Genomic DNA, 27,888 nt, shown 5'->3' with positions numbered 1-27,888 from the left:
CTTCATTTCCCATGAACTCCTGCTGCTCTATCAACCAGCTCATTCAGTTTTTCTTTTATCTCTTTTGAATAACTTTGTTTTTCCATAACAACTTTATTGAGATGAAATTCACATGCCATAAAATTTACCCTTTAGAAATGTGCAAGCTTAAAAAAAAAAAAGAAATGTGCAAGCTTGTGATTGTGCAGCCCTCAGCATGATCTAATTTTAGAACATTTTCATCAACCCCGAAAGAAATCATCAGCACTCGCTTCCCCGTCCACCCTTCCTGCCAACACTATCTGCTCTGTCTCTGGGGATTGGTCTCTTCTGGACATTTCATAGAAATGAACCATGTGGTCTTGCGTGTCTGACTTTAGTTCATGCAGCATGTTTTCAGGGGTTGTGTAGCATGTACCAGGACATCACTCCTGTTTCGTTTTGTTTGTTTTCTTTTTTTGAGATGGGGCCTTACTCTGTTGTTCAGGCTGGTCTTGAACTTCTGGAATCAAGTGATCCCTCCTGCCTCTGCCTTCCAAGAAGTTGCCTAGTTTTAATTGTGTTAATTGTGGTAACGTACATAAAACTTGTCATTTTAGCCATTTTAAGTGAATGATTCAGTGGAATTAAGTGCATTCACTTTTTTTTCCCCAGTGATCACCACCATCCCTCTCCATCTTCATCTTCCCAAACTGAAGCTCTGAACCCTTTGAACAGTGCCTCCCTGCTCTTCCCAGCCCCAGGCTCTGGCAACCACCATTCTTTTTTCTGTTTCTATGAATTTGATTACTGTAGGTGCTTCATGTAAGAAGAACTGACCATCAGGTGTCCTTGGTGTCTGGCTTACTCACCTAGCGTCATGTCTTCAGGGCCACCTACATTGTGGCAGGCAGAACTTCCTCTCAGTTCTTTGGAGCATATACACAAAGTGGGATTGGTGGACCACGTGGTAGTTCTATGTTTGGGTTTTTGAGGAGCTGCTAGATTATTTCCACAGAGACTAGGGCGTTTTACATTCCACCTGCTGAGGGTTCTGGTTTCTCCATGCTTGTCAATGCTGGTTGCCTTCCGTCTTTTGATAATGGGTCTGAAATTATCTCCCGATAGCTTTGATCTGCGTTTCTCTCATGGCTTAATGATGTCGAGCGTTCTCTATGTGTTTATTGACCACTCATGTATCTATTTTGGAAAAAATGTCGGTTCATATCCTTTGACCATTCCTTATTTGGGTTTCCTTTTATTATTGAGTTATAAGAATAGTTCATATGTTCTGAACAGAAGTCCCTTATCAGATATGATTTGCAAACGTTTTCTGTTTTTTAAAAATATTTATATTTGTAGTTTTAGGTAGACACAATATCTTTATTTTATTTTTATATGGTACTAAGGATTGAACCCAGAGCCTCATGTATGTCCCGTGAACACTCTATCACTGAGCCACAACCCCAGCCCCAGTATTTTCTGTTTTTATGCATTGTATTTTTGCTTTCTTGATAGTGTTCTTTACAGCAAAGAGTTTTTAATTTTGATAAGTCAAATTTTCTATTTTCTATTTGATTTCTTGGGTTTTGGGTGTGTTGTATCTAAGAAACTACTGTTTGATTGAAGTTTTGAAGATCTACTTCTGTTTTCTTCTAAGTTTCATGGTTTTAGCTCTTATGTTTAGGGCTCTGATTTTTGTATAAGTTGTGAAGATAATGTCCAACTTCATTGTTTTGCATGTATCTAGTTGTCCCCTACCATTTCATGAAAAGGCCATCCTTTCCCTCCATTGAATTATCTTAGAACCTTTGCAAAAACCATTTGACCATTAATGTAAGGGTTTGTTTCTGTACTCTAATTCAATTCCACTTATCACTATTTCTGTCTTCATGCCAGTACCACAGTGCCTTAATTACCGTATCTTTGTATTACATTTGGAAATACTGCTTTTACAACATACTCACTATAGAAATTCAAGCAATACAGAAAGGTACAAAGGAGATCAGTCATCATTCAAATTCCCACCACCCAGAAATGCCTACAATTGATATTGCGTTACTACCATTTTAGAAGCCACACTGTTTCTCTCTCTATATGCTCTATGTGAGGTATGTATACACCTCGAAGATTGTGTATGTATGTATATATATATATGTATATATGTTATATGTTATATGTTTATGTACACATGGATAGGAATTGTTCAAAGTAATTTTATAACAGTAGGAATATATATGTATATGTATGCATATGTATGGATATTTCCCCACCCAGTACTGGGGATAAACCCAGGGCCTCACCCACACTAGGCAAGCATTCTACCACTGTGTTACATCCCTAGCCCCTGTATATATTTTTTAATGAACTGTTTCAAATTTCTTTCTCTAAAACTTGGTAAATGAAAAAGAAACTAAAGGGAAGGTAAAGAACTTTCTAAACTTCAGATTAATGTAAGAGAGATCATTTCCTCAAAGATTCGTCTATGGTTAAGAAACATTACTACAGAAAAAATTTGTTAAAAGGTTGAAATTGTTATTTTCCCCTTACGTATTTCATCTTATGGAGCATCAGCTTATTCACTACTATGAAAGTTAAGGAAATCAGCAGTTATAAACTTCCACTACTTCTCCTAGTTCTAAATTTTTCTTAATTATTATTATAGAGTGAGGTTTATAGTTCATTCATAGTATACACTGTAACCATGCTTTTCACAGTTGTGTAGCTTTTGGTTTATTTGGTTATGAGAGAGTATCTTACTAAGATGGTCAGGCTAGCCTAGGACTTGTGAACCTCCTGCCTCAGCCTCCCAAGTTGCGGGGAATACAGGCAGGCACCACTGTGCACAGCCAATTATATAGTTTCAGCTCTGTGAATAAAGGATTTCAGTGTTTGTCACCAGTCATTTTACTGTGCTTCTATATTCATGAATATTTTATTTTGATTCAACTCTTTGTTGGCCAAATTTCAATAATAACTTGGTGTTCAAATTGCCATCTCCCAGGCTGTGTGACTTCTGAGTTCTTCCTGCTTGAGGATGCTTGCGTGTTGGCTATATTTGAATTACAAACTGGTTTCATATTCTGGGACACATTTCCATTCTGCAGAACTTCAGACATTGCTCCACTGCCTTCTGGTATTAATGCTGTAGAAACCATTGAAATTAACCTACTTTTCTCCTTTTAGACCACTTAGATGGCAGAAGAACTCATTATCTTTGAAGTTTAGTAATTTATTGAGAAAATAGATTGGTGCCCATGGTTTTGGGTTGTTCCCCTTCCCTCCACCCACCAAAAACAGCTACATTTTTAAACCATAGTTCTATCCTTTATTGAAATTGTCTTAGTTTTATCTCTGAATGTGATTGTCCGCCTACAGGTTCTGAATTTCAGACTTGCCAGTTATCCCTGTGTCGTGTCTTCTTTGTCCTCCATGCTTATTATTTATGAATTGCTTCTTATCTTTCTCTTCTTGACAGCCTGGGCTCCTATCAAGCTGCCCCTTTTATTATTAGCACTGTCTTCTCGAGTGCTGTTCTTTTCATCGCCATTCCTACTTCATTAATGTCTCATACTGATGGGATTTGGGTCCTTAATTTGTTTCCTTTGTTTTGGAACCTCTCTTTTCTTCACCCTTTGTTGTTTTGTCATCTTTCTGCTTTCATTTTACTGAGCTTATTTTGTGTTTTTGTTAATATATTTTATAGTGTTAAGCATTCGTGGAACATTTTCTTCTTTTCCTTGGGCCATGTTTTCGTGAAGCCTGGATTCTTGGTCTCTTAGGTGTGTTGCTTCTGTCTGTCTCTTTGGTGGATTGTCATGTTAGTTCACACAGTTGCAGGACCTTTCCTGTGAATTCTCATATATAGGGAACATGAATCTTGCCTCCTTTCCCCATTCTTCTTGGGCTTGCTTTTCTTCCCCTCTGAGCTGCAGTTTGAGCGTCAGCCTCTGTGCGTGGAGGAGGGCGGAGGCGGACTCTGCTGTGGCCCTAGCCAGCCTTTGTTGGAGAACTGGCCCTGTGTCTCCTGCAGATGTATTAAGTGTCCCCTTGCCAAGAGTCTCGTGACCTGATAGGGCATAGCCTTTCCCACCGCAGGCTTCTCTGGGTGATGCTTGTTCCTCGGCTCCATTGGAGCTTCGAGCTCCGCTGCTCATCAGAGTCCTCCACAGAGGCTGGCTTCCCACGTTTTGCTCCTCTCTCCAGCATGCATTTCCAGTCCCTCCACAGTCAAAAGAGAGGAAAGGTGAAGTTATTCCTGCTTCTTTCCAAATGTGGTATTAACGCTGGTGAAGTCTGCCGGGTGTGGTCAGCTCAGCGCTGCGCAGCGCAGTGGGAGGCTGCAGGAGGGGCAGAGGGAGAGTGGGCGGTGGGGCCAGAGCCCTAGCTCCTGCCTTCCTGGCATTTGGAGCCCATGCCGGGAGATTGTACTATTTTCTTTGTTGGGATGCTGCTGATCCTCTATTTGCTATTTTCAGAAGTTTCCTTTTTTTCTGTGTGTGTGTGTGTGTGTGTGTGTGTGTATTAGACAGGGTCTTGCTACTTGCCCCTGGCAGGTCTCAAACTCCTGAACTCACATAATCCTCCTGCCTCAGCATTCAGAGTGCTAGGACTACAGGTGCATGCCACCACACCACGCTTTTTTTTTCTTTTTAGTTATACATGACAGTAGATTATATTTTGACGTATCAAACATACACGGAGTACAACTTGTCATTCTTATGGTCATACATGATGTGGAGTTACACCGGTCGTGTATTCATATATGAACATAGGAAAGTGATGTCCCGTTCATTCAACTGTCTTTCCCATTCCCGTTCCCCATCCCTTTCCCCCATTCCCCCCACATTCAATCCATTGAACCCACACACCACCACCCCCATGCCAGTTATGAGTCAGCAGCATCCTCATATCAGAGAAAATTTTTGGCCTTTGTTTTGTTTGGGACTGGCTTATTTTACTTAGCATGATAATATCTAGTTCTATCCATTTACCAGCAAATATCATAGTTTCATTCTTCTTTATGGCTGAGTAATATTCCATTGTGTATATATATACCACATTTTCTTTATCCACTCATCTGTTGAAGGGCACTTAGCTGCTATTGTGAATTGAGCTACTGTGAATATGGATGCGGCTGCATCACTATAGATGCCAAGCTTTTCAAATACATATTTTTAATGGATTGCATCTTAACTTACATTTCTTGTTAATTATTGATAAGGAAGAATTGTGATCCAGTTTCCTTATGCAGAAGCCCCTCAGTTTCTTCCTCTTTTGCCTTACTTCTTCCTTTCCCTTCTATGCCCCGCACCTGCCAGCATTTCAGTTTGACCACCCTTCTAGCTGCCACTGAATCCCTTGTAAGCATGACAGTGACTGATTCCTCTCAATCTTGTTTCTTCTCTGACTCTGCCAATCCTGTCCTTGCTTCAGCATTTTGATTATTTGCTTTGCCTCTCTTGCCCACCCGTGACCATAGTAATCATTCATAAAACATTGATAGGGGTTATTAATCCTGTGTACTTGTCAAGCCAGTGTCAGTTTTTCCAGTAGAATCTATATGCGCCTGCTTTTTATTGAATACTTTCACCAGAACTAAAAAATAATTACCAAATTAGCCATGTGCCAAAATCAGTGTTAGTTTTCTAAAAATTATAATGCTTAATTTAGTGTTGTTAGGTGTTAATCAAAACAAGCTGTCTGGGACTGATCTAATTAGCATATAGATTATAGGGAGAGCAGGGCTTGAAAACCAAAATCTCAAGGAATGTGTTATTTCTAACTGTGGCCTGGGCTTGGAACCATTGCCAGGGACTCAGATTCAATTTCAACCCATGTCCCTCTCCAGTGACAGAGGTGTTTATTCTCAGGCGTGCTGCAGAGGTGACCCCCTGGGACCCCCCTATTTGTTGCTAACTGACTTGCCTTGGTGGTGCTAGAATGAGCCGGGAGGGACAGCCCTCCTTGTCCAATTAGATCTCGAAGTTGCTTTCAGAAAACTGCCAGCCGCTGAAGGAAAGAGTGGGGAGAGATGAAAGAACTGAAGAGAAGCAGCAAGGGGAAATCAATCTTAAGAGGCATAATTCTGTTTATTTCCTGGTGTTTTGGTGAAAGAAGAGTCTACTCCAGGGTGTACGCAGTTTTACCAGAGGAAGCAGAAAAACCAGTGTTTTGTGTTTAAATTTTGGGTCTTGGAAGGAGTAAGAAGGGCTGGCTGGGCCGATTCTGTGGACAGATGCACAGGACTGCCTACCTGAGAAACGAGAGCCTTATAGAGCCATGGGCCTGCCTGCAGGATGGAGGACCATCCAGCTCTGCAGCCAGGACGTTCCCACAGATGCCAGGGGGTGGGTGTGTGACCCCGGCAGTCACTGGCAGCCTCCGGCCAGCTGCTGTGTTACCTGCAAACCTCACCTTGGAGGCAGGAAGCGGCAGATTCTCTAGAATGGTGACCTGCCAGGAGCAGGAAAACCATCTTTCTTTAAAAGTGGAGCAGGGCTTCCAGGGAACGTCCTGTGTTCCCACGGAATTCAGGATTGTTGCACTTCACATTCCTGCACAGACAGGACCCAGCTATAATTGGAAAATGCAAAAGGGCAGAACTAAGGTTAACTCTGAAAATTTCCTGCTTCTCATGCAATTAAATTCTCCCCCTTGTTAAGTTAATGGAATTTTTCCCACATAATTGAGTATAAATTACCAGGCAAATATGGGGTAAGTGGGTGTGGGCTATAGGAGATGATGACATCATTAGTAAAAAGTTATCATTGCAGTATTTGGATTTTTAAGAATCAAAAATCCTGCCAACGACGGCTGGGGTTGTAGCTCAGTGGTAGAACGCTTGCCTTGCACGCGTGAGGCCCTGGGTCTCATTAATTTCTAATTGGATGCTTTACAAAATAATTTTTTAAATGATAAAAATAATCACTTTTAGGACTTTGAGCAAAACAGATTTTTGCATACCAAATCCTGCTCTTGTTTCCCTTGGCATTCTTCTCCAAATATCCCTGGTAGGTGCCTTTGTAAGGCATTAATTAATTTGGAATTCTCCTATCCCCCTTCATTTTTATGACATGATCCGTACTTTAAATATTTTGTGTTATTTTCTCCAAGTGAAGGAGCAATAGAAAAGTAAAGTCTTAGAAGAGAACAGAGCTTGCAAGGAATAAATCTTTTTTTAGTACCTTACTAAGGAGACCTTGCTTCTGATAGAAGTGGACTGTGACCACCTAGGAACGTGTACAGGTGGGACAGCTGGCTGTCCAGTGTAGCCGTGACTGCACTTCAGTGTGGGATCAGGAAAAGAACTCCTCACCCTGCAAACTGCAGGTTTCTCCTGCCCTGCGAGTCCTTCTGTTTCCTGGTGGGGAGAGCAGCAGCACAGTCAGAGCATTGGGTGGACTTTGGTCAGGAGGCACTCTCATTTGCCACATGCATAGTGGGTCACCTGGACTGACTCTTTCAAGGACCCATTTAAAAAGATTATTTTCTATTTGTTAAAAACTCCTAGTGTAGCTCTTCTTTGTTGTTCAGTATTATCAGGTTTCCAGAAAGTTAACTATTGTTCTTTGTTTCATGTTTATAGTTCTCTAAAATGTATCAGATGATGAAAGTGGACACTAGGGTTGCCCACACAGCAAATAAAAGTACAGAATAGAAAAATATAGCCAAATTTGAATTTCAGTAAATATATAAAAATATATTTTTTTTGCATATTTATGCCCCCAGTTTAACTGGGCATTCTGTATCTTATCTAACACCACCAATCAAGATTAAATCAAATTCTAAGAGAGATGGGCTGAGAAGTTGGGTTACAGTACACAAGGTACAAATTAAATATAAACAATCGTTCATATTTGAATTGTGTAGGCCTTATGTTTTAAAAGAGTCCTTAACTTTGGGAGATATTTAGTAGAACATATGTTGGTAAAATTATGTAATATTTGGGATTTGCTTATAAATGCAGGAGGCAGGGAATTCAGGGGGCAGGACTGGCTGTGGGTTGGTGAATGTGAAGGCTACTTATCCTATTCTGCATACTTTTTTATTGTGTTTGAAATTTTCACATAAAAAAAAATGAGACAGAGAGAGATAGTCATGAGTCTTGCCTTAGGTTAAGGAATTCTATCATGTAAGCATCTCAGATGTCCAGCAACTGAGGTTTGTGCAGTGATAGGAGAAGAGGCTGTGGATGGAAACAAGAGCTTCTCCAGCGTGTTCAGAGTTATGGACATCTTTGTTCCTTGATCGACATGTTTATCAACTTGATTTTTGTTATCTTTCCTTGGAACAATGCAGGCGAGTTGCAAGTGAGTTTCCAGCCTCTGCAAGCGTAGGTTGTTCACGGGTTATCCAGGAAAGCTCCTGAGGAGAGGACATGGGTGAGTAGGGAGGGAGGACACTCGATACCCTGGCAGCTTTTGAAAGCATTAAACACCAAATAAACTGTCGGGGGTAGGTCAGAATAACAAGCATTATGTTTTTCAACTCGTTTATGGTTTTTAAAAAACTAATCTCTCTAAGTGACTGGACTGAAGTGCTGGGAAGTCAGTAAATTGAGTATACGGTCTGATAAGTTGCCTAGTCTTGCTGGGCTAGCAGGTGAGCTGTTAGCAGCTGGGAAGGCTCAGTCTCTGGCATGGTTCTGGCAGTTACTTACTGATGGACATCTTTAATGGTTTGCTTTTTTCTTATTCCAGGATTTCCTTCAAATGCTGCTGGAGAGCATCCCAGAAGAAAAAAGGTAAGGTCCAACTTAGGAATTAAGAGCCCAGTTTTACTTTTACCGTTAAGAATGACCCTACCATTGTTTGGCTTGTTACTTCCTAGAAGTTCGATTTTCCTCTCTTACCAAGGCCCTGGCTCAGCCAGTGGAGTCACTGGATAGACAATCATACTTTGGGATAGGCCCAAGTGGACAGTGGAGGCCAGTGTGTACACCCGAGATTCCCAGAGTCGGGGTCCCAAAAGTGTTTTAGGAGGCAAACAAAGACAATCTGTGGTCTCAACTGCTGTAGAAAAGAACAGTGGAGAAGAAAGTTTTGAAAATGGGGGTGCCTCCAGTAACGCGGCCTACTAAAGGGGACACTTGAGTTGGAGGTGAGTGGTGAAGTGTGGCCCTGGTAGGTTCTAAACCAGGTCTGCTGCTTCCTCCTGTGAAGCTTAGAGTGGGTCACTTCATTCCCTCCACGTTTGTTCTCCACCTTCACTGCTGAGGTTAGGATTAGACCGCTGAGGCTTGTCAGTGACCAACGTAGTCACCATATCCTCGCTTTAAGAGCATCCAGAGGCGGTGTGTACAGAGACCATTCGACCCTTGGCACTCTTCACTGACGTCACCATCCAGGGATTGTGAGGAGCCAGCATTTATTGGGAGTTTATTTCATGAAGATAGCCATTTAATCCTCAAAACAACACTCTTTGGTAATTGTATATTTATCCCAATTTTACCAAGAAGAGGACAGGGTACCAAGCCTGAATTTCATGGCAGTATGTGGCAGGGCTGGGATCTGAGCCCAAGCGTCTGGCTCTAGAGTCTGTCCTCATACCCACTATATTGCCAGTGGGGAAACTGGGGCTCCGGAATGGAGTGGCTTTTCCACACTCCCTTAGCAGGCGAGATAGCACAGCCTGGAGCTGGGTCTGTGTCATTCTCACTCCCTCTCCTCTGTGTGCTGCTCAGTACGAGCCCACTGTCCTGAAGGGAGGAGATTCTCATCCTTGCAAGTGTTCAGTTATAGGCTGCCAACCTCCCACGGGGAGGAGGTTGTAGAGGAGGTTTCAGACCCATGTTTTAGGTAGACTATATTCATTCCAATTTTTACTTCTTATATTTTTTATCTTAACTTGGACCCTGCAAGTAAATACCCTGAAACTGTTTCCAGTAGCAAGATTGATATTCAGACGTCTTGAGAAATTAAGTATCTCTTTAAAAAAGAGCTGACATTACTCTCCTCCTTTCTGACCTGCAGATTTAACTGTGTTTTTATGCACATAACAGATTTCCAATTGTGGAAATGAATTCTTTAACACAGATGAGTCAGATTCATGCAGGACCAGTCACCTACATGTTGATGAGCTGCTTTTACATGCTTTCTAAATTGGGTGTCTCAGGGTAAGGTGTCTGGGCTTATGCTGTCAGACTGGGTGCAGGCAATGACATGAAAATTCAGGAGAGGACCCAGGCCCATGCGGATGTGGAGATTTTTTTCCAAATATTGGATTTTTGCCTGGCCTATTTTTGTTTAAACTCCCCCTTATTCCAACTTCTGTTAAGGAAGACTCCAGACTCATTCCTCAGCAGGTGAAAGGGTTATTATGAGTCCTTTTCTTTTTTTTAATACAGTAGAAACACACATAAAGGAAGCCAGTGCACCACAGAGTTAACGTGTCCGTCCTATTTGGTGACCGACCTCCTTGTCTCTGCAGCTCCATTGCAGCTGGTGGAGCTTGCAGGAGGCCTTAGTCATTGGCCAAGACACTCACCGGCTCAGGATGCTGCTGGAGATCCATGCCTTATTTTGGAAGGTCTTAAATGTTTCAGATTTGCCATCCTTTTTTTTTTAAGTAGACATATGGGCTTTTCTTCATGCAAAAATCACATCAGATGTGGCCAGTATTCTTAAGATCAAGAATAAACTGCAAAATGTATATCCTCCTCTCCCCCATTTTTTTTTTTGTACCTACCCCAAAATAACTTTTTCAGGCCCTATAATAGAATGGAGCACTTTTCTTTAAAAAGGAAAAGAAAAGAAAATTCACAGGCATGGTGTCTTACCTCCTTGGGCTGTTACCAGACTCTGTTCTGTGTGATAACCACACATTCTTTCAGAACTTCTTAGAGCATAAATATAGCAATTTTCACTGAAGCAGCAAAGTGCATTTTTAGTTTGGGAGGTCTCTCTTTTAATCTTCTTCATAATAAGGTTTTGGAGTTCATTTGGATGGCCCCTGAGCCCTCTGGCTCTGGGACCTGGATTTTATCTTGTGAATATTTATTGAGTCAACACATGGGGCCCACAAAGAGATTTTGGTTGTAATTGTGGAAGTTAAGAGCAGCGTCCCTGTCTCAATGTGGCCGCCGACCACATGGCCTTTGCTGGGCTACCTCTCCCACTTTTGTGTTTTCCCTAGCATGTTTAGGCCTCTTTCTGAAAACTCTCCTTAAAAGTTAAGGTGATTTCATTTTTACCATGAATCTACTTTAGCCAGTGTACTGGAATATATTTTTAAGACTTAAACATCATTTTGCTTGCTAACTAATCTCAGAATCTAGTTCAGCTATTAAAACTGACTGTTTATCCTATTACCTATGCAACATATTGTACCAATTTTATCTAGGTCTCCAAAGGCCCCACACCTACCCCCTGGAGCCTCTAATCTTTGGCTCCGGTTGCAAACTGATCCTTGTGCACATCTGTTAGGCACGTGAGCTGCTCTGAACAGAACAAGGCTTTTCAGCTCGGACTAGTCAGCTAGTGTCTCTGTGTCACAGCCCTGTGTTGTTCTCTTGCTTCCATTTATTTAACATTCTCTATTGAGTGTCTCTCATCCCAGGTTTTAGGCGGGATGCTGGGAAACGGAGAAGAACAAATCCCAGGCCCAGCCCCCAGGAAGCTCGTAGCCAATTACAGGGGCAAAACAGGCCATTAGGAGCAGTGCAGGCTGTGAGGTTCTGGGTCCTGAGGGCGCAGAGAAAGGTCTCCCCTGTCCTAGCCTCAAGCTGCAGGCAGAGGCCCCCTGAGGCTGTCAGTGGAGGAGTGCCATCCTCAGGTTGGAAGACACCCTGGGAAGGCAGTGTGGAGGGTAGATTAGACACCAGGAGATCTTGAGATGGAGAAGTAACGGCCGAGGTGGTGATGGTGGCAGTGGTGTTGAACATAATAAACAGACGTGAGGAATATTTGAGGGGTGCCATCCATGCAACCTGGTTGGTTAGTTGTGAGGATTGAATAGAGGAGTCAAGCATGAGCCTGACCTTTCTTGATCACTAAGTTCCACCACGAAGTGACTTTGTACAGATAGTGGGGCAGCTGTTAGGATTCTACACCCTGGAATCAGCATGGAGCAGAGGGTGTGGAAGGGCAGAGAATTTGAAGGTGGCAGTGAGGGGATAAGGTGAGAAAAACCAGGAGTGCTCAGAGGGAGATCCAAATGCTAGGTGCCATTCTCCCTGGCAGGGGAGCACCCTGGGGAGTCGTTGCCCAATGTTCCTGGCCACCTGGTGTTCCTGTGTCGTCAGCGGCTGCCAGTGCTCTCTTTGCCCATCAGTCATTGTGTGTATGTGTGTGTGGGGGTGTTGATCTAGTACACCCACCCCCACCCAGAGCTAGGGAGCACTCTTGCTGTAAATGTCTCATCGGCAGTCATGGCGTGCCCAAGCACAACCGCCTTGTTTTCATCAAGAAAATAAGCAACCGTGTGCAAAAGCTCTGAGACGCACACTATTTGCAACCATTGTGTATAGAGGGGACTTAAAATGTAGATGACTGAAACCTTAAAATCCATGTAGGGTGTGGGTTGCGTCTTAGCACTAGGTCCTGTCCCATTTCAGGCCCGAGCTCCAAAGCCCTGCACTTTCAGAGTCGCTTCCGTGGGTCTTGGAGTGCTTGCGAAAGTGGCCAGGGCTCTGTGCTTCCCTGAAGAGATGCTGGCAGAATGGGATGTTTATTTTTATTTTTTACTTTTTTGGTACTGGGGATTAAACCCAGGGGTGCTTTACCACTGAGTCACATCCCCAGCCTTTTTACTCTTTATTTTGAGACAGGGTCTCACTGCATTGCTTGGGGCTTCGCTAAATTTTGAGCTTGCAATCCTTCTGAGTCAGCGTCCCCAACTGCTGACGTCATTAGTAAAAGTTATCATTGCAGTATTTGGATTTTTAAGAATCAAAAGTCCTGCCAAGGGCTGGGGTTGTAGCTCAGTGGTAGAGCGCTTGCCTTATTATAGGTGTGGGGCACCACACCGGGCAGAATGTGATCTTTAGGATCTCAGGAGGTTGAAGGCAGGAGCCAGGAGTGAAAAAGGCACTTCACTTGCTCAGCAGCAGGTTGACAGTCACATGTAGCAGATGTGCCTAATAATCAGCTCCCCATCCTTGTCACCCCAGCCTCAGAACTCAACTGAGCCAGCTCATACGGGCATGTGCAGTACCATTTTCAGGCAAGCCGATGTTTATTTCTGTTTACTTTAACATCATGAAGAGAACAACTGGGCACTCTGTGTGCTTTAAACACAGCTTATTTTTCTAACCAGGATCCTGCCAGGATGGCTAGCATATCCTCTCCCCCGCTGTGTTAACTAAGTGTGATGCATTGGTAGCCCCAAGGGATTGGTGGTCAGACCTTGAGACTCAGAGTTGCCCCCTAGGATGTGGGAGTACAGCAGGGAGCCAGCCAGCCAGCAGGCAAAACCACCTGCAGCTCCAGATACCCTGGAGGCCCAGGAGCGGGTGTGGCCGGTCTCAGGCTGCAGTGGGAAGTGCTGATGGAGGACTGGCCGTCTGGGGTCTGCGTACTTCTAGCTATCTGTGTAAAATCAATTTCCATAGTGATCAGACATGCAGAAGAGTAATTTCCTGTAAGTCCTGGGTCCTGGCGAGGTGGAAATGCTTCTGCTCCTCTATTGTGATTATCTAAGCCACATGATCTCAGAGGGAAAGACTTTACCCTTGGCCTGGACTCCAAATGTCCAGAAGTGTAGAAGTCGATTTTTGACCTCAGCACTGCTGTCTACAAGCCGACTTAAGTACTCTCAGCAGTTCTTGCCAGTTCCCGAGGAGGTTAGGCCACTTACACAGCCTTTCCATAGGGCTGTGGTTTTAAGCAGCAGGAGTGAATGCTTACCCCACCTTAGCAGCCCCAGGCGAGCTTGGTGCTGGGGCTGCCTGCCCCAAGCCTGTGAGCTGAGGCGCCTGTCGCTGCTGACTCTCTCCAGAATCTTCCTGTGCTGCCTGTGCTTCTCCATCTGCTTGGGAAACACCACACAACAATGGACGGCACTTCTCAGGGATGTTATGAGGAGGGACGTGATGCTGGGTGTAAGATGCTTCACAGCTTCCCAAAAGAAAGTGATCTGAGCAAACATACCCTCTTCATCAGGGGCAGCACTCCTGCCCTCCCACTGCCCTTCCATGGCTCTCTCCCCTCTCCTAAACGGTAGTAGGAGGACTGGCACCAGCACAGCTACTGCAGGAGCGCGACAGGGAGAAGCTGGGGTGCTGGGAGTGGCGGCGGCTCTGCTCTCCTGCAGGATTGTCTGCCTACACAGGACCAGCTCATTCTGAGGCCTAAGTTTAGAGCAGAAGGAGTTGCCAGGGCTTCACAGGCAGCCTAGGTTTGAATCCCGGCCGGGCAGATGCTACCTGCATGCCCTTGGACATGTTCCCTAACCTCTCAGAACCTGTATTTGGTCAGCTTTAATATGGAAACGGAATTGTTGGTCTTGCAGTTATTGGAAGTTTAGATGAAGTTTGTCTGGTGCGCAGTAGATGTTCAGTAAATAGTAGCTGCTACTTCTGTGCCTTTATGTGGAAGTGGAATATAATTCCTTCTAATCCGTCCCAAGTACTTTCCTTTGCCCTCCCTTCCATCATACCCCTGTTCCCTTTTTTCTACTCTATTTATTTATAATTTCTTCTATTTATTTGTAGTTTTTTTTTTTAATTAGTGCCTTGTGGATATGCATAAAGGTGTGATTCACTGTGGTATACTCCTGTCTCTAATAGGAAAGTTAGGTCAGATTCATTCTACCATTCTTCCCTTTTCCTGTCCCTCCTTCCTCCCCATCATCCTCCTTCCTCTACTGCAGATGTATCCACCCCACCCAAGAAACATTCCACCCTTGGCTTTCTGAGTTTGGCTTATCTCATTTAGCATGATGTTCTCCAATTCCATCCATTTACCAGCAAATGCCATAATTCCATCCGTCTTTATGGCTGAGTAAAACCTCATTGTGTATATGCACCACCTTATCTTTATCATTCGTCTGTTGATGGGCACCTAAATTGGTTCCCCAGCTTGGCTGTTGTGAACTGCACTGCTGTAAACATCGATGTGCCCTGTAGCGTGCTGATTTAAATCTTTTGGATTTAGCTGAGGAGTGGAATAGTGGGGTCATATGGTGGTCTCATCCCTAGTTTTTGAGGATATAGAGGAGTTTTTGTTTGCTTTGTTTTTAGTGCTGCTACGTAACAATGTCTGAATGTGCACAAGCACCAGATATGGGAAAGTGGAATTCTCCTTAGCACTCATCAATGAACAGAACCTCAGAGGTGACAGGACCAAGGCATGGACAGATTGTGGAGGGTCATCCTGCAGAGATGGATGGGGCCCAGGATGCCACACTGTCTCCCAGGCCTCCAATAGGACCGTTTGGATGCCACCTTCCACTCTACCCCGACACACCACGTCCAGTTCACCTCTCACTGCCTCCTGTTGAAATAGCAGCAGCCTCCCCTGCGGTCTCCCTGCCTCCAGCCTCTTCTCCCTCAAGTACTCATCCTTGTTTCCCTGCTCTCCTGTCATTCATTCTACAGCCACTTCATAGCCTCCGTGGCAGGCCCAGGGCTCAGCTGCGGGGCCTCCAAAGTCCTCACAGGACACCCTGATTCATTTCTGCCTGAGCTGGGCTGAGTGGAACTTGGCCCTCCCTGTCTGTGCATCCCTTCCCTTCCTGCCCTGGGCAGGACAGACAGCACTGCCTCCCACCAGGACATACTTCCGGCACTGTCGCCTTTCAGAATCTCTGCGGTGCTCCTCCCACCGTCCTCCTTCCCTGTCCCACAGAGGCAGGTGGACCCTTTCCACAGCAGTTGAGCCCCAGCTTTGCAAGAACTGCTGGCATGCAGACGGGTGTCTGTCACATGTTTCTCAGTCACTTGCTGGGTTTTCCATCCCAGCTCTCCGCAGAACCTGGGCCCAGTGGACCTCCGTCGAGTGTCCACCACTCAGAGACATTCTCCTGCCCTCCTCCTGCTCTGGCAAGGGCTTCGGGCCTTTCTCAGTGACATTCCAGCCCTCCACTGCAGCCCCTTCTCCAGGCCGCTTAGAGAAGTGTCCGTAAGTGAAAATTCCTCACAGGAGACTCCCATCCTGTCCTCGTGTCCAACCTCCACAGTGCTGCGCAGCAGCTGTTCGCTGTCTTTTGCAAAATCACTCGAACGTGGCCATCAAGTCGCCTCCCAAACGTCTTTCTTCAGGACATTTGATCCCAGTTCCCTTGACCTCCCTCCTGGGCCCAGGGCACCTGCCCTTGAATCATCCTTCCTGCCCTTTCCACATCCTTTCCGAAGCCTGCTTCTTGCTCTTGGTGTTGGAAGTTCTGAGGAGACCCCTTTCCCAAGATGCCACGTGCAGCTCAGCTCAGCTCAGGAGCAGGCCCCTCACTCCAGCTTCTTCAGTGTCAAGAAGATGGGGGACAGAGGTTTTGCCCCAGAAGGTCAGACACGGTATCTCCTCTGTGGCTGGAAACAGTGTCGGTGAAGGACATTGTCCTACCTGTGTCTAAGGAAAATTGATGTCGTTTTATTTCCTAGTGAAATGTGTGAGACTGGCAGAAAAGAGTAATTTTTATCACTTATATGGTAGCAAGACTGCTAAACTGAAGACCTTTTCATGTTTAGAATGGCTGCAGGGACCCCACCTTACCTGCCTCCACATGTGCCCCTGGGGAGGATACTTCATTTGGTGAAGGAGTCAAGTTCCCGCCCTTACCCCTGAGCAGCCCTGGGCTTTGAGCTGTTGCAGAGGCTCCGGTGGGAACTCCAGCTTGCCTGCCCACATTTGGGGTCAGAGCCCCATTTTCTCTCTGACCTTTTCAGTGTTGCTGCTCCCTAAGTGTCCAGCCAGCCACATTCTCCTTTCCTGGCCAATCAGTCATTGCTCGTGGCACTGGGTTTCCTGGGAGGCATGTCCAGGGATGACCTAGAGAGGTGGTGTCATCCCTCTGCCCTCTTGTATCCTGTCCTCTCTCTTCTGCCTGCTAGTCCCACAGAGGGACCTCAACGTCCATGTGCATCCTGACCCCTTTCTCTACATGGTCTTCTTTCCCTCCCTGCATTTTTTCTGTTTTGAAATAGCAGTGGTTGCCTTCTTGAGCATCCTTAACTTGTTACTGGGACAGAGAAGACAGGGGGCACCAGTGATCAGTGGGAGAAAGAAAAGGAAGACAGAATTAGTTATCCCTTCTTTTTCCAGCCCCTTCCTGCTTTCCTTCCTCCACACTGCCCATGAGGCAGGGGGGCAGGGCTTGGCCCTCCAGCACCTTAACATTGCAGAAAACACCATCTTTCCACAACTGCTTCCACAATTCTAAAAGCAAGGGAGGAAATGTACAGGTACACATGCACGTGTATGTCTGCAAAATTTTAAAAGATACAGAGCTTAACAACTTGGAACATCTTGCTGGGAAAGGTGAATATTCTCTTTAAAAGAAATCATATTTATTGAGTTAACAGTGAAAATGTGTCTTTATTCATTCAAGGAAAAAAAAATCTATGTAGGAATTCTTTTGTACACTAGGGACTGTTTTAAGTGCTGGATTAGCTCCCGAGAGATTCGTTGTTGGGAGGAAACAGTGAAAGTCAAGTGATTGAGTGACTGTCAGTTGCCAACTGGGCTGAATGCTGTGACATGGAGGATAGGGAGCACAGTGGGTGCTGTGTGCACAGGGGAAGCCTTGTTTCAGTCTCTGAGAAGTCCAGGAAGGGCCTCTCTGTAAGCAGAGAGTCTGGGCATGAGTAGGAATTATCTGGAAGAGGGAAGAAGGGAATGGGTTTGCTTTAAACTTCATTAGCCAGGGAAGATGGGAAGATATAACCTCGGAGCTGCCCTTCCTAAATATATACTTAGTAATTTTAAGGAGTAGACAAGTCAGCAGGGCATGAAAGCAAAAAAAATAAAAAATAAAAAATAAATAAATTTCATTTGATGTAACAGGCAATCTTTAAATTGAGCCAATTTGATGTTGGCCTACTTGAAAATTAGATAGTGGAAGCTATACTAATTCCATATACCTAAGCCTCTCTGTGGTCTGATAATGGTGTGCATTATTTTTGCTTGTTGCAGAAAAATTGTTATTATAAAGTTTGTTACAATGAAGTTTATATTTGAAGCACTAAGTGCTTTTACTCTTCAGTTTTCACTTTCCTCCACTGCTCTCTAGGAAGCACTCCTGACTAATGTGTCCTAGGAGTATGCCTTACCCTCCCAAATTGACTTTCCCAACCAAAAGTTTTCTTTTTCTTTTCTTCTCTCTCTCTCTCTCTCTCTCTCTCTCTTTTTTTTTTTTTTTTTTTGGTGAGGGGGACTCATCTTAATCACTGAGCCACATCTCCAGTGCTTTTTATGTTTTATTTTGAGACAGGGTCTCATTAAATTGCTTAGGGCCTTACTAAGTTGCTCAGGCAGGCCTCAAACTTGCAATCATCATGTCTCAGCCTCTGGGTTTCTGGGATTATAGGCATGTGCCACCAGCCTGGCCCCAGAAGTTTTCTTTGAAAACATGAAAACCCACTACTATGGTGTGCTTGTGGTTCTTTCATTTCCACATGCAGTTAATGTGCTTGATGGGAGAGAACTGATTTGATCAGGTTTGCTCCCACATTTAAACCCAGGGTAGCATTGCTCATTTTCCAAAGAAACTCTCCTTCTGGAAGAACAATGCTGGGACTTGCCTGAGTATTGAGAGGGAAGCAGTCTGTGTAGTAAGCGCTGTCACTTTTTAATCCCTTACTTTTTGTTGTTTTCCCAAAGGCAGGATCTATCTGTTGAAAACATCTTCCGAGACTGGCTTGAGAGTTCTGGAATGCCAAAGGTATGCTCAAGATAACTGCTTCAGGAGTCTGTGGAGAGCAGACTGCTCAGCCCACCAATCATGACTATGGTTTTTAGTACATGTACATAAACGTAATGATCTTGCTGAGGTGGAGTGTCCCTAAGTCAGGAAAACACTGCACTTCAGTGTGCCATTTGAGGGCACTCCTATGGCTACTGTTTCAATTTATTGTGATGCTATGGGTGGATGTTAGTCGGTTTTTGTGACACGTAACCAAAATACTTGTAAAGAACAACTTAAAGGAGGAAAGGTTTATTTGGGGGCTCAGGGTTCTGGGTTCACAGGTGGCTGAGTACATTGTTCTGGGCCCACGCGAGGCAGCACATCTCGGCAGAAGGGTGGGGTAGAGGAGTGCTGCTCCATTCGTAGCTGACCAGGAGACAAACAGAGAGGGAAGTGGCCACAGGGGAGATGCATCCTTCCAGGGCACGTCCCCAGTGACTCACGTCCTCCAGACACACCCCACCTCCAGTTACCACCAAGGCCCTTCAAACTAGGACGGACTGATTAGGTTCCAGCTCTCACAGTCAATCACTTAACCTCCAAACAGTCCTGCATTAACAATGGAGCTTTTGGGAATACCTCATGTCCAAACCAGAACAGTAGACATGATGCTATCCTCTGCATTGTGTGTTAAATGGGTTCTTACAGAGCATGGGGCATATTTTGGGTAGTGTCACCAGGCAACAGTTTCATGCCCCCAGGGTTGGGCAGCTGACCTCTAGCTCTACTCTTTGGATGTAGCCAAATAGGCAGACAGCTTTCATTTCCCTTATTTCTCCAGTACACCTGCCTCTCAGCCTCCCTCCCCGGTATGCAACAGCCTCCTGCTTCAGGCTGGCCTCACCTGTATTATCTGCTTAGAGTTCGTTTCTCTGTTTTGGGGCCTGGGGCTCACTCTTAGTCAAGATTTTCTCCTTCCCTTTCAGTCCATGGGCGGTTCTGAGGGAGACGCCTTTTCCTGACCAGCCCTAGTCCCATCTGAGTCACCTGACCTGAAACCTCCTCTTCCCCAACCCTCTTCCGGGTCCTGAGCTTCCTAGAGCCTGTTGGGCAGCCCAGGCCCCTCACCAACCCAAATCCTGACTCAAGCAAGAGACTGGGCCCTGGGGAATCTGAGGGTGTCATCCCAGACAAGGTAGTCAAAGGACGCTTTGGCCTGGAGCTTTCCCTGTCTGGGTGAGGGCGGCTGCACACCACTGTGGTGGGCTTTAGTGGCTGAGGGTGGACTCCCATGGCAGTGAGAAGCTCTGCCCCAGCTCAAGCAGCCCCTGTGACCTACTTGTTTCTGGTTTCATGGCTGGTTATATGAGCTTCCCCTTGGGAGTGTCTGAGTGTCAATCAATGTCTGTGATCCATGAAATGAAGGAGCTGGGGGCAGGGTGTCTCCATTACCTTTTCATCCCTCAACTCACTTCTCTATTCTTTCCTATCACTTGAGAAAATTGTCTGCCACCAGCCATCATTAACTTGTTCCTAAAAAAGGACTTTCTGCCTTTAGTTCAGGAGTGCATGTCACTTGTTAAAAGTTATTTATTTGGCCCAATCCTCTGGGAACAAAAGAGAATTAACAATAGAACAAAATGGAGTGGAGCAAGGCAGCTCCGGGGCCCTTCAGTTTCTAAGAAGGTGACTTATAGACCAGGTCACCCCCATGCAGAATATCCTGGGAGAGCGGGTTCAGGTTCCTCTGGTCAGAACTGCAGCCTGGCCCTTCATGCTTTAGATGGGCTCGGGGACAGTCTGAAGCCCTTTGCCTACAGTTGTCTTCCTAAGTCAGAGTGTTGTAAGGGTGTCCAGACTTCCCGGCCTGGGACAAGGCAGCTACTTGCAGCAGTTAGGCCAGAGGGAACGAAAAAGAAAACGTTCTTAATCTCGCACCCAGAGCTGGCATGTCCCACTTGGGTTGTGGGTCTGTACCTTCCCCTGGAGAGGAGGGGTTTGCCAGGACCAGGAGGCTGTTGTTTTTCATTAAAGGGGGAAGGGCGGTGGCAGGGAGAGAGTTGCCTGTGAGCCTCGTGCTCTTTCCAAGATCTGGTTGCATGAGCGCCAGCTTGCCGTGTGAGCCCTAAGAATCCCTGCTATGAACTGATGCCCTGCTGTCGAAACAGACAGGTGCGAAGAGGCCAGCTGGCTGTAAATTGTCTTTAAGACATAACTGCTATTTCCTTGGGTCCTGAACTCCTTAGTAAAAACACAGCAGCAGACAGAAGGACCCTGATTTGGTGCACAGTGTCCTGTCGCTGGGTGACCAGGTGGCGCACCTTTTCATCTCCTCTTCCCTTTCTGTGGCTGCTGGTCATTGGTCTGCTCTCAGCCCTTCCAGACTCCTGGAAAGTTTCTTTTTGTTTCCACTTGAGCAAAAGGTGTGGCGAGGACCTGAGACCTCAGGCTGCAGAAGCTTTCAGGTGCACGGGAGGCCTTGTCCTTCGTCCCCATGGTGATGATATAAAGTTCCTAGCATGCCTGCCCTGGAATGGCGACTGGGTAGTGAGACTCCTCCGTGCTCTTTGTTCTCCAACATTTCTGGCCCCCAGCAGCTGAAGTCATTCATGACAGAAGTCACGTTTTCCTGCTCAGGTTTTCACCCCGCGGTTACAGAGGCTTTTTGTCTTAGGAAGGCTGGCTTTGTGGTTGGCCTTGATTTTCCTTTTTTTGCCACATTGATTGGAAGTCATTAAAAAAAATAATAAAATAGCCACAGCAACAACAGAGGTGAGCATGAGTGCCACACAAGTAAAAGAAATTGGATCAACATCTCTAAAGAGCATCTCACCCTATGACTTTTGATCTTCCAGAGAGACTTAAATCGTGCCCTCAGTGGGGTAAATTACTCACTTTGTGACATTTTTCTGACTGTAGAAATATTAAACATTTATGTTAGAATATTTTAAAAATTTATAAATAAAAAATAAAAATGACCCAGAGATCTCATGAAAATGGGAGGAGACCAAGAGATTAGAGGAAGGGATCGAGAGCGGGGAGTTGTGGGGAAAGAAGGTAACAGAATCAGCTGTCTATGTGTACGGCTGCACCACAATGAGGCCCACTTGTATGGCATTGTATGTACTAATTTAAAATAGTAAAAGGGGATAGGGAGGGGTGGGCTGGGGAATAGAGGTATGGGGAATGAGATGATCAAATTATGTTATGTACATGTATGAGTATGTAACTGTTGTGTGTATCAGTAAGAACCACAAGGCTGAGGATGTCGCTCAGTGGCAAGCACAAGGCCCTGGCACAATTCCCAGCACTAAAAACAAAAAAACTATATATGTATGTATGTATATGTATGTGTGTGTGTGTGTGTGTGTATACACACACACACACACACACATACACATATACATATACACACATCACAAAAAATTAAAAGATAAATAAAAATATGACAACACACAAAAAATGACCAAGAGATTATTTTTTACACATATCCTTTTAGTCATTATTCTAAATATCCCAATACATATTTTACCCTTTTCTCTTTATTCTCTCTCTCTCTCTCATATATATATATCTATCTTCCACTGAGCTATACCCCAAACCTTTTCATTTTGTTTTTGGAACAGGGTATTAGTATAATGCCCAAGCTGGCCTCAAACTTGTGATCCTCCTGCCCCAACCTCTTGAGTAGCTGGGATTACAGACATATGCCACCATACCCAGCTTATCTGCTTTTTTAAAAGTAAAAACAATGTGCTTTCTATAGCAAGTTGAAATAATAGCAGAATATGAGATGTAAACAACCCTGAACCCCTCAGTCGTACTCCCCAGGATTACCACGCTCCGTGTACATCCTCTCACATCCTCCCTGCTATGCCCTTTTTAAATAAAATTGGAATTTTATCATCCAAACTTCATTTTTTTAAGACTGTGTCATGAGCAGTTATCCTTAATACATTTCAAGAGCAATATTTTTATTGGTACATTTTAATTATACATAATGGTAGGATTCATTGGTATCGTATAAGCACATAAGATAATTTGATCAATCTCATTTCCTAGTACTTCCCCCTTCCTCCCCAGAGTTCCTCCCTCTACCCTTCTGGTCTCCTTCTATTTTCATAAGATTCCTCTTTTTTTTTTTTCTCTCTCTAGCCATATAAGAGAAAACATATAAGCTTTGACTTTGAGTCTGCCTTATTTCAAAGAGCAATATATTTTTAACAGCTGCATTGCTTTTTAATGCATAGTATCATAACTGAATTTTCTCAATAGTATGCTGTCATTTCTTAGTATGTGTAGGGAGTGGTTCCAAGGCCTGTTGTGGGTATCCAAATCCTTGGATGGCCAAGTCCCATATGTAAAGTGGTAGGATATCTACACATAACCTACATCTCTCTTCCCAGATCCTTTGAGTTACTCTGTATTACTTATCATACCTAATACAATGCAGAGGCTCCATCAGCAGCTTTACACAATACTGTTTAGGAAACTGTGACAAGGAAAAATGCCTGTGTGTGTTCAATACAGATGTAGTTTGTTGTAGTTGTTGTTGTTTAATACTTTTGATCCTTGGTTGAATCCAGGGATGTAGAGTCTGTGGATATGAAGAGCCAACTGCACATTATTGTTAAGAAAGTTGTACATTTTACTAATTTGTCACCTCTATAAATAGACTTCTATTCCTTTTCTTGTTCACTGTAAGGTTCCTCCTCATCCAAGGTGCACATATGTATTTTAATCTCCCCCCAACCCCTGGGATTGAACTCAAGGGCATTTGACCACTGAGCCACATCCCCAGCCCTATTTTGTATTTTATTTAGAGACAGGGTCTCACTGAGTTGCTTAGCACCTCACTGTTTGCTGAGGCTGGCTTTGAACTTGCAGTCCTCCTGCCTCAGCTTCCTGAGCTGCTAGGATTACAGGCCTGTGCCACTACAACCAGCTATGTTAATCATTTTTGTTTGCAGATTTATTCGGATACCTTTTTTCCATCTAATCTTTCTTCAGCACTACTTATTTTAATTGCTAAAGAACTATCCAGACTGGGGCTGGGATTGTGGCTTAGTGGTAGAGTGCTTACCTAGCATATGTGAGGCACTGGGTTCTATCCTCAGCACCACATAAAAATAAATAAAGGTAAAAAGAAGAAGAAGAAGAATTAAGACGCAACCTGAGTTAAAAAAAAAAAAAAATCAGACTCCTCCACCCTTCTTAGATTTCCTCCCTTCATTGCCAGTCCAGAGATCCTTAAGTACATATTTGATCATATTTTCCCCTTTCCTCTCCTAGCACCTCCACCATTTTCTCGACATGTTTTGCTTGGCCTAGTGTAGTGGCTGACTGGTCTTTTAGCCACCAAGTTCTTCCCCTTTCCATGCATCATCCACAGAATGCCAAGTGAGGCTTCCAAAACAGCTCAAACCCACTCTCACCAGAAACTTCCTCCCCATTGACAATGTGCTTAGAATGCTCTTTGGCCTATTGATGGATGCTGTCCACAGTATTGCCCCAAACTACCTTTTTAAACCTTATTTCCACCATTCCAGGTATATGCTCAACCAGAACTATCAGTCTGCAAATATTTGTAAACTTCACCACTAGCCTCTTTTCCGTGCTCTTCTCTCCTTGGAACGTCTCCCTCTCTCTGCATTAGTGTGCAGCACAAGCTGTCTCACACTCTTGCTAGTGTGCGTGTGTCTCACACCATCCCTCTCAGCCCCAGAAGCAGGTGATACCTGGCTTGTCTTTGCAGTTCCTGAGGTGACACTTCCCTGCCATGGCCATGGCACGTAGTAGTACCCGGGGATCACAGTCCAGGACAGCAGCTACCAGCTTCATGTGGCTGTCAAGCCCTGGAAGTGTACCTGGTGCACCTGAGGAGCTGGATTTTAATTTAATCTTTATTAGATTTGTTTAAAAATCCAATAAATCTGTTATTGTTTCGAACAACGTAGATATTGAAAAAAATCTACTTTTTCAACTATAGATCTTATGAAATATGAAGAGAAACCAAGGATTTCTGATTAAGATTTAGAATCTGAATTGAGATGGAATGTTAAAATTCATACATAGAATACTTTGTACAAAAAAATGAAAGAAAGCTATTTCATGTTTTAAAAAATATCATTGCATGTTGAATTGGTGTTTTGTGTGTTTTGCAACCCAACACACATACAGTTGGCCTCCGTACCTGCAAGTTCCACATCCATAGATTCAACTATGGATCAAAAATATTTTTTTTAATTGCTTCTGTATTGAACATTTACAGATTTTTTTTCCCTTTTAGTATCAGGGATTGAACCCAGAGCACTCAATTACTGAGCCATATCCCCAGCCCTTTTAATATTTTTATTTTTGAGACAGGGTCTCACTGTGTTGCGTAGGGCCTTGCTAAATTGCTAAAGCTGACCTTGAACTTGGGATCCCCCTGTCTCAGCCCCCTGAGCTGCTGGAATTACAGATGTGCACCGCCACACCTGGCATAGGCTTTTTTTCTTATTATTCTCTAAACAGTACTGTAAAACAACCGTTTCCATTGCATTTACATTGTATTAGGTATCACAGGTCATCTGGAGGTGTCTGAAGGATGGGTGTAGATGTGATACAGTTGCTACACCCTTTCATCTAAGGGACTTGAGGATCAGATTTTGGTATCTGGGAGTTTCCTGGTGCCAATCCTCCACATACACTGTGAGACAACTGTATACCCAATAAACCATATTATTAAATTAATTTTACCTGTTATTTATTACATTTTTTAAATGTGGCGACTAGAACATTTAAGATGATAGCTGTGGCCTGTTTTAAAGGCTGTTGATTGCATTAAAATCTGAGTGCATAATGCCTTATCATCACCCACAGCATCAATATGATTGAAGGCATCTGTATTTTTGTGAATCATGTGAGTAAAGACAGCCGGCTAATCCACAGATGGCCTTGGTTTGCCATGACAGCAGGAATGAGTCCCACCCGTAGGTAAAGTGACAGAGTGTCGTGTTCACAACAGGCGTTCAAGGGGCATGAAGGAATTCCCAGCCTGGCTGTAGTCCCAGTTTCAACTGCCGGTGGACTTGTGTGTTGAGGTCTGAACACAGCGGCACCCCCGCCTGGGTGCACCTCAGGACCCTTCTGTGCCTCCATCTCTTTGGAGCAATCATTGGCAGCAGTGGCAGCAGGAAGGAGAGAAGATGGCTGATGGCCCACAACATGGTGTGCCCCAGAAACAGGCAGGAATCAGCTCAAGTTCCCAGGCTTGTTCTTGGATCCTAGAATTTAGAACCACACATTATTTTGTCATCTTGGGAAAATGCCACCTCTTCCCAAGCAAATACCTGCCAAAGGCCACACAAGCAAATGATAAAAAATGTTGTCTTATAAGAAAAATGCTGCAGTCACCAGAATTGAGGAAACTCGATAAGACCTCATGCAGGAGCCTTTGTGTCATTGTAGCCCAGGATACGCTCTTTAGCATAGAGAAAAACAGCTAGCTCATTAGGAGAATAATTTGTAGGCTTCCTTTACACATATTATGTAATACTATCAACATAATTCTTAATCTCCATGGTGTCTCATAAGAATGCTGCACTTAATGGTCAGTCAAGGATACCGAGACTGGTTATTTTTCAAATTCCAGAGAAAGTGTAATTTTCAAATTATATGCACTGGTTCTTTGCGACAGTACTTGCCATACTGTGGTACACTCTGGGGGCTCTTGATAATTTCATTGTCATTTTTGTTCAGTAGCTTAACTCACATTTTCTAAGTGACTGAACATCTTGTTGAGGATCCTGAGAGATAAGTTGAATAGGTCTCTGGCCTCATGTAGGGCAGCATCCAAAGCTCTGAGGCTCTACAGTCACTTACAGTTCCTCAGAGTGCCTGGCCCTTAACAGGCTCTTCCAGGTGCTGGACTGCTCAACTGGGGTGCAAGAGAGTTTATCAAAATGCTTTCATTGTGAGCTTCTCTTCCCTTATTTGAGGCCCCTGGGGCTCAGTGTTCACATTAGTTTGCTGGGGCTGGCATAACTGAATGCTGTAACTGAATGAGTGACTTAATACAGATTTGTTCTTCATGATTCTGAAGACTGCAAGTCCAAGATCAAGGTGGTGGCAGGTTTGCTTTATCCTAAGACTGACTCCATAGCTTGCAGATACATGGTCACTTTCTCACTGTGTTCTCCCAGGGTCTTTTTGTGTGTCCAATATTTCTATCGTTATCTCTTTTTATAAGGTCCCTAGTTATATTGGATTAGGGACCACACATATGACTTTATTTTACCTTAATGGGTTTGTTTCTAATATATTCACATTCTGAGGTACTAAAGGCTAGGACTTAAACATATGAAGGGACACAGTTTAGTCCATACCAATGCTTAGTCCCTTTTTTCTATTTTTCTGACTAAACCCAGGGCTTTGTACATGCTAGGCACGTGCTTTATTCACTATTTCTAGTGAATTCCTTTAAAATGGCCTATAAAATTCACTCAAGACAACCTTGCTTTATTTTATTCCTCTATAGAGAAATATGCTTCAGACAGATTTTTGGAACCCAAGTGATGTTATTTATCCAGTCCACAAAAACTAAACATCACTAGGCACAGTGGAGCATGCCTGTAATCCCAGTGCTTAGGGAGGCGGAGGCAGGAGGATCATGAGTTCAAAGCCAGCCTCAGCAAAAGCGAGGCACTAAGCAACTCAGTGAGACCCTGTGTCTAAATAAAATATAAAATAGGGCTGGGGATGTGACTCAGTGGTCGAGTGCCCCTGAGGTCAATCCCTGGTACCAAAAACAAAACAAATCAAAAAACTAAGCGTCATGTCTGGTGATACATGAGAAATGTAGGAAGGGTCCATTGTCCCATAGAGAACCAAATCACAGAAGGTCCATGCTGGCTGTTGTTTATTGGGGCATCTGATTCAATATTGTCCAGATATATTGACCTCTTCTAAGGGGAAAAAAAAAAAAAACCCAAAACAAACAAACAAAAAACAACTTTTAGAATTCAGAAAAAACAGGTCATTTCCATTGTGGAAGAATAATTGAGGTGTCATTTGAAGCTATTCTTTCAGGGCAGATAAGAGTGTGGGCAGGGAGATACTGGGGAGAAGGCCATCATCCGCAGGGAGGGCCGCATAATCCATGTTTGG

General features: G+C 44.2%; 1 protein-coding gene across 1 annotated transcript in view; it reads left to right on the top strand.

Moving 5' to 3' along the window:
- Positions 1–27,888, top strand: part of Aopep (aminopeptidase O (putative)) — a 309,239-nt gene that overhangs the window by 191,816 nt on the left and 89,535 nt on the right. The window contains exons 10-11 of the mRNA XM_048800350.1: positions 8,661–8,704; positions 18,714–18,774. Of these exons, the coding sequence (XP_048656307.1) occupies positions 8,661–8,704; positions 18,714–18,774 (105 nt within the window). The remainder of the gene's footprint in view (positions 1–8,660; positions 8,705–18,713; positions 18,775–27,888) is intronic.

This window comes from Marmota marmota, unplaced genomic scaffold (assembly GCF_001458135.2).
Source record: "Marmota marmota marmota unplaced genomic scaffold, marMar, whole genome shotgun sequence".
Classification (NCBI taxonomy): Eukaryota; Metazoa; Chordata; class Mammalia; order Rodentia; family Sciuridae; genus Marmota; species Marmota marmota.
The sequence above is the reverse complement of the archived record's forward strand: the minus strand, read 5'-3'. Positions and strand labels throughout refer to the sequence as shown.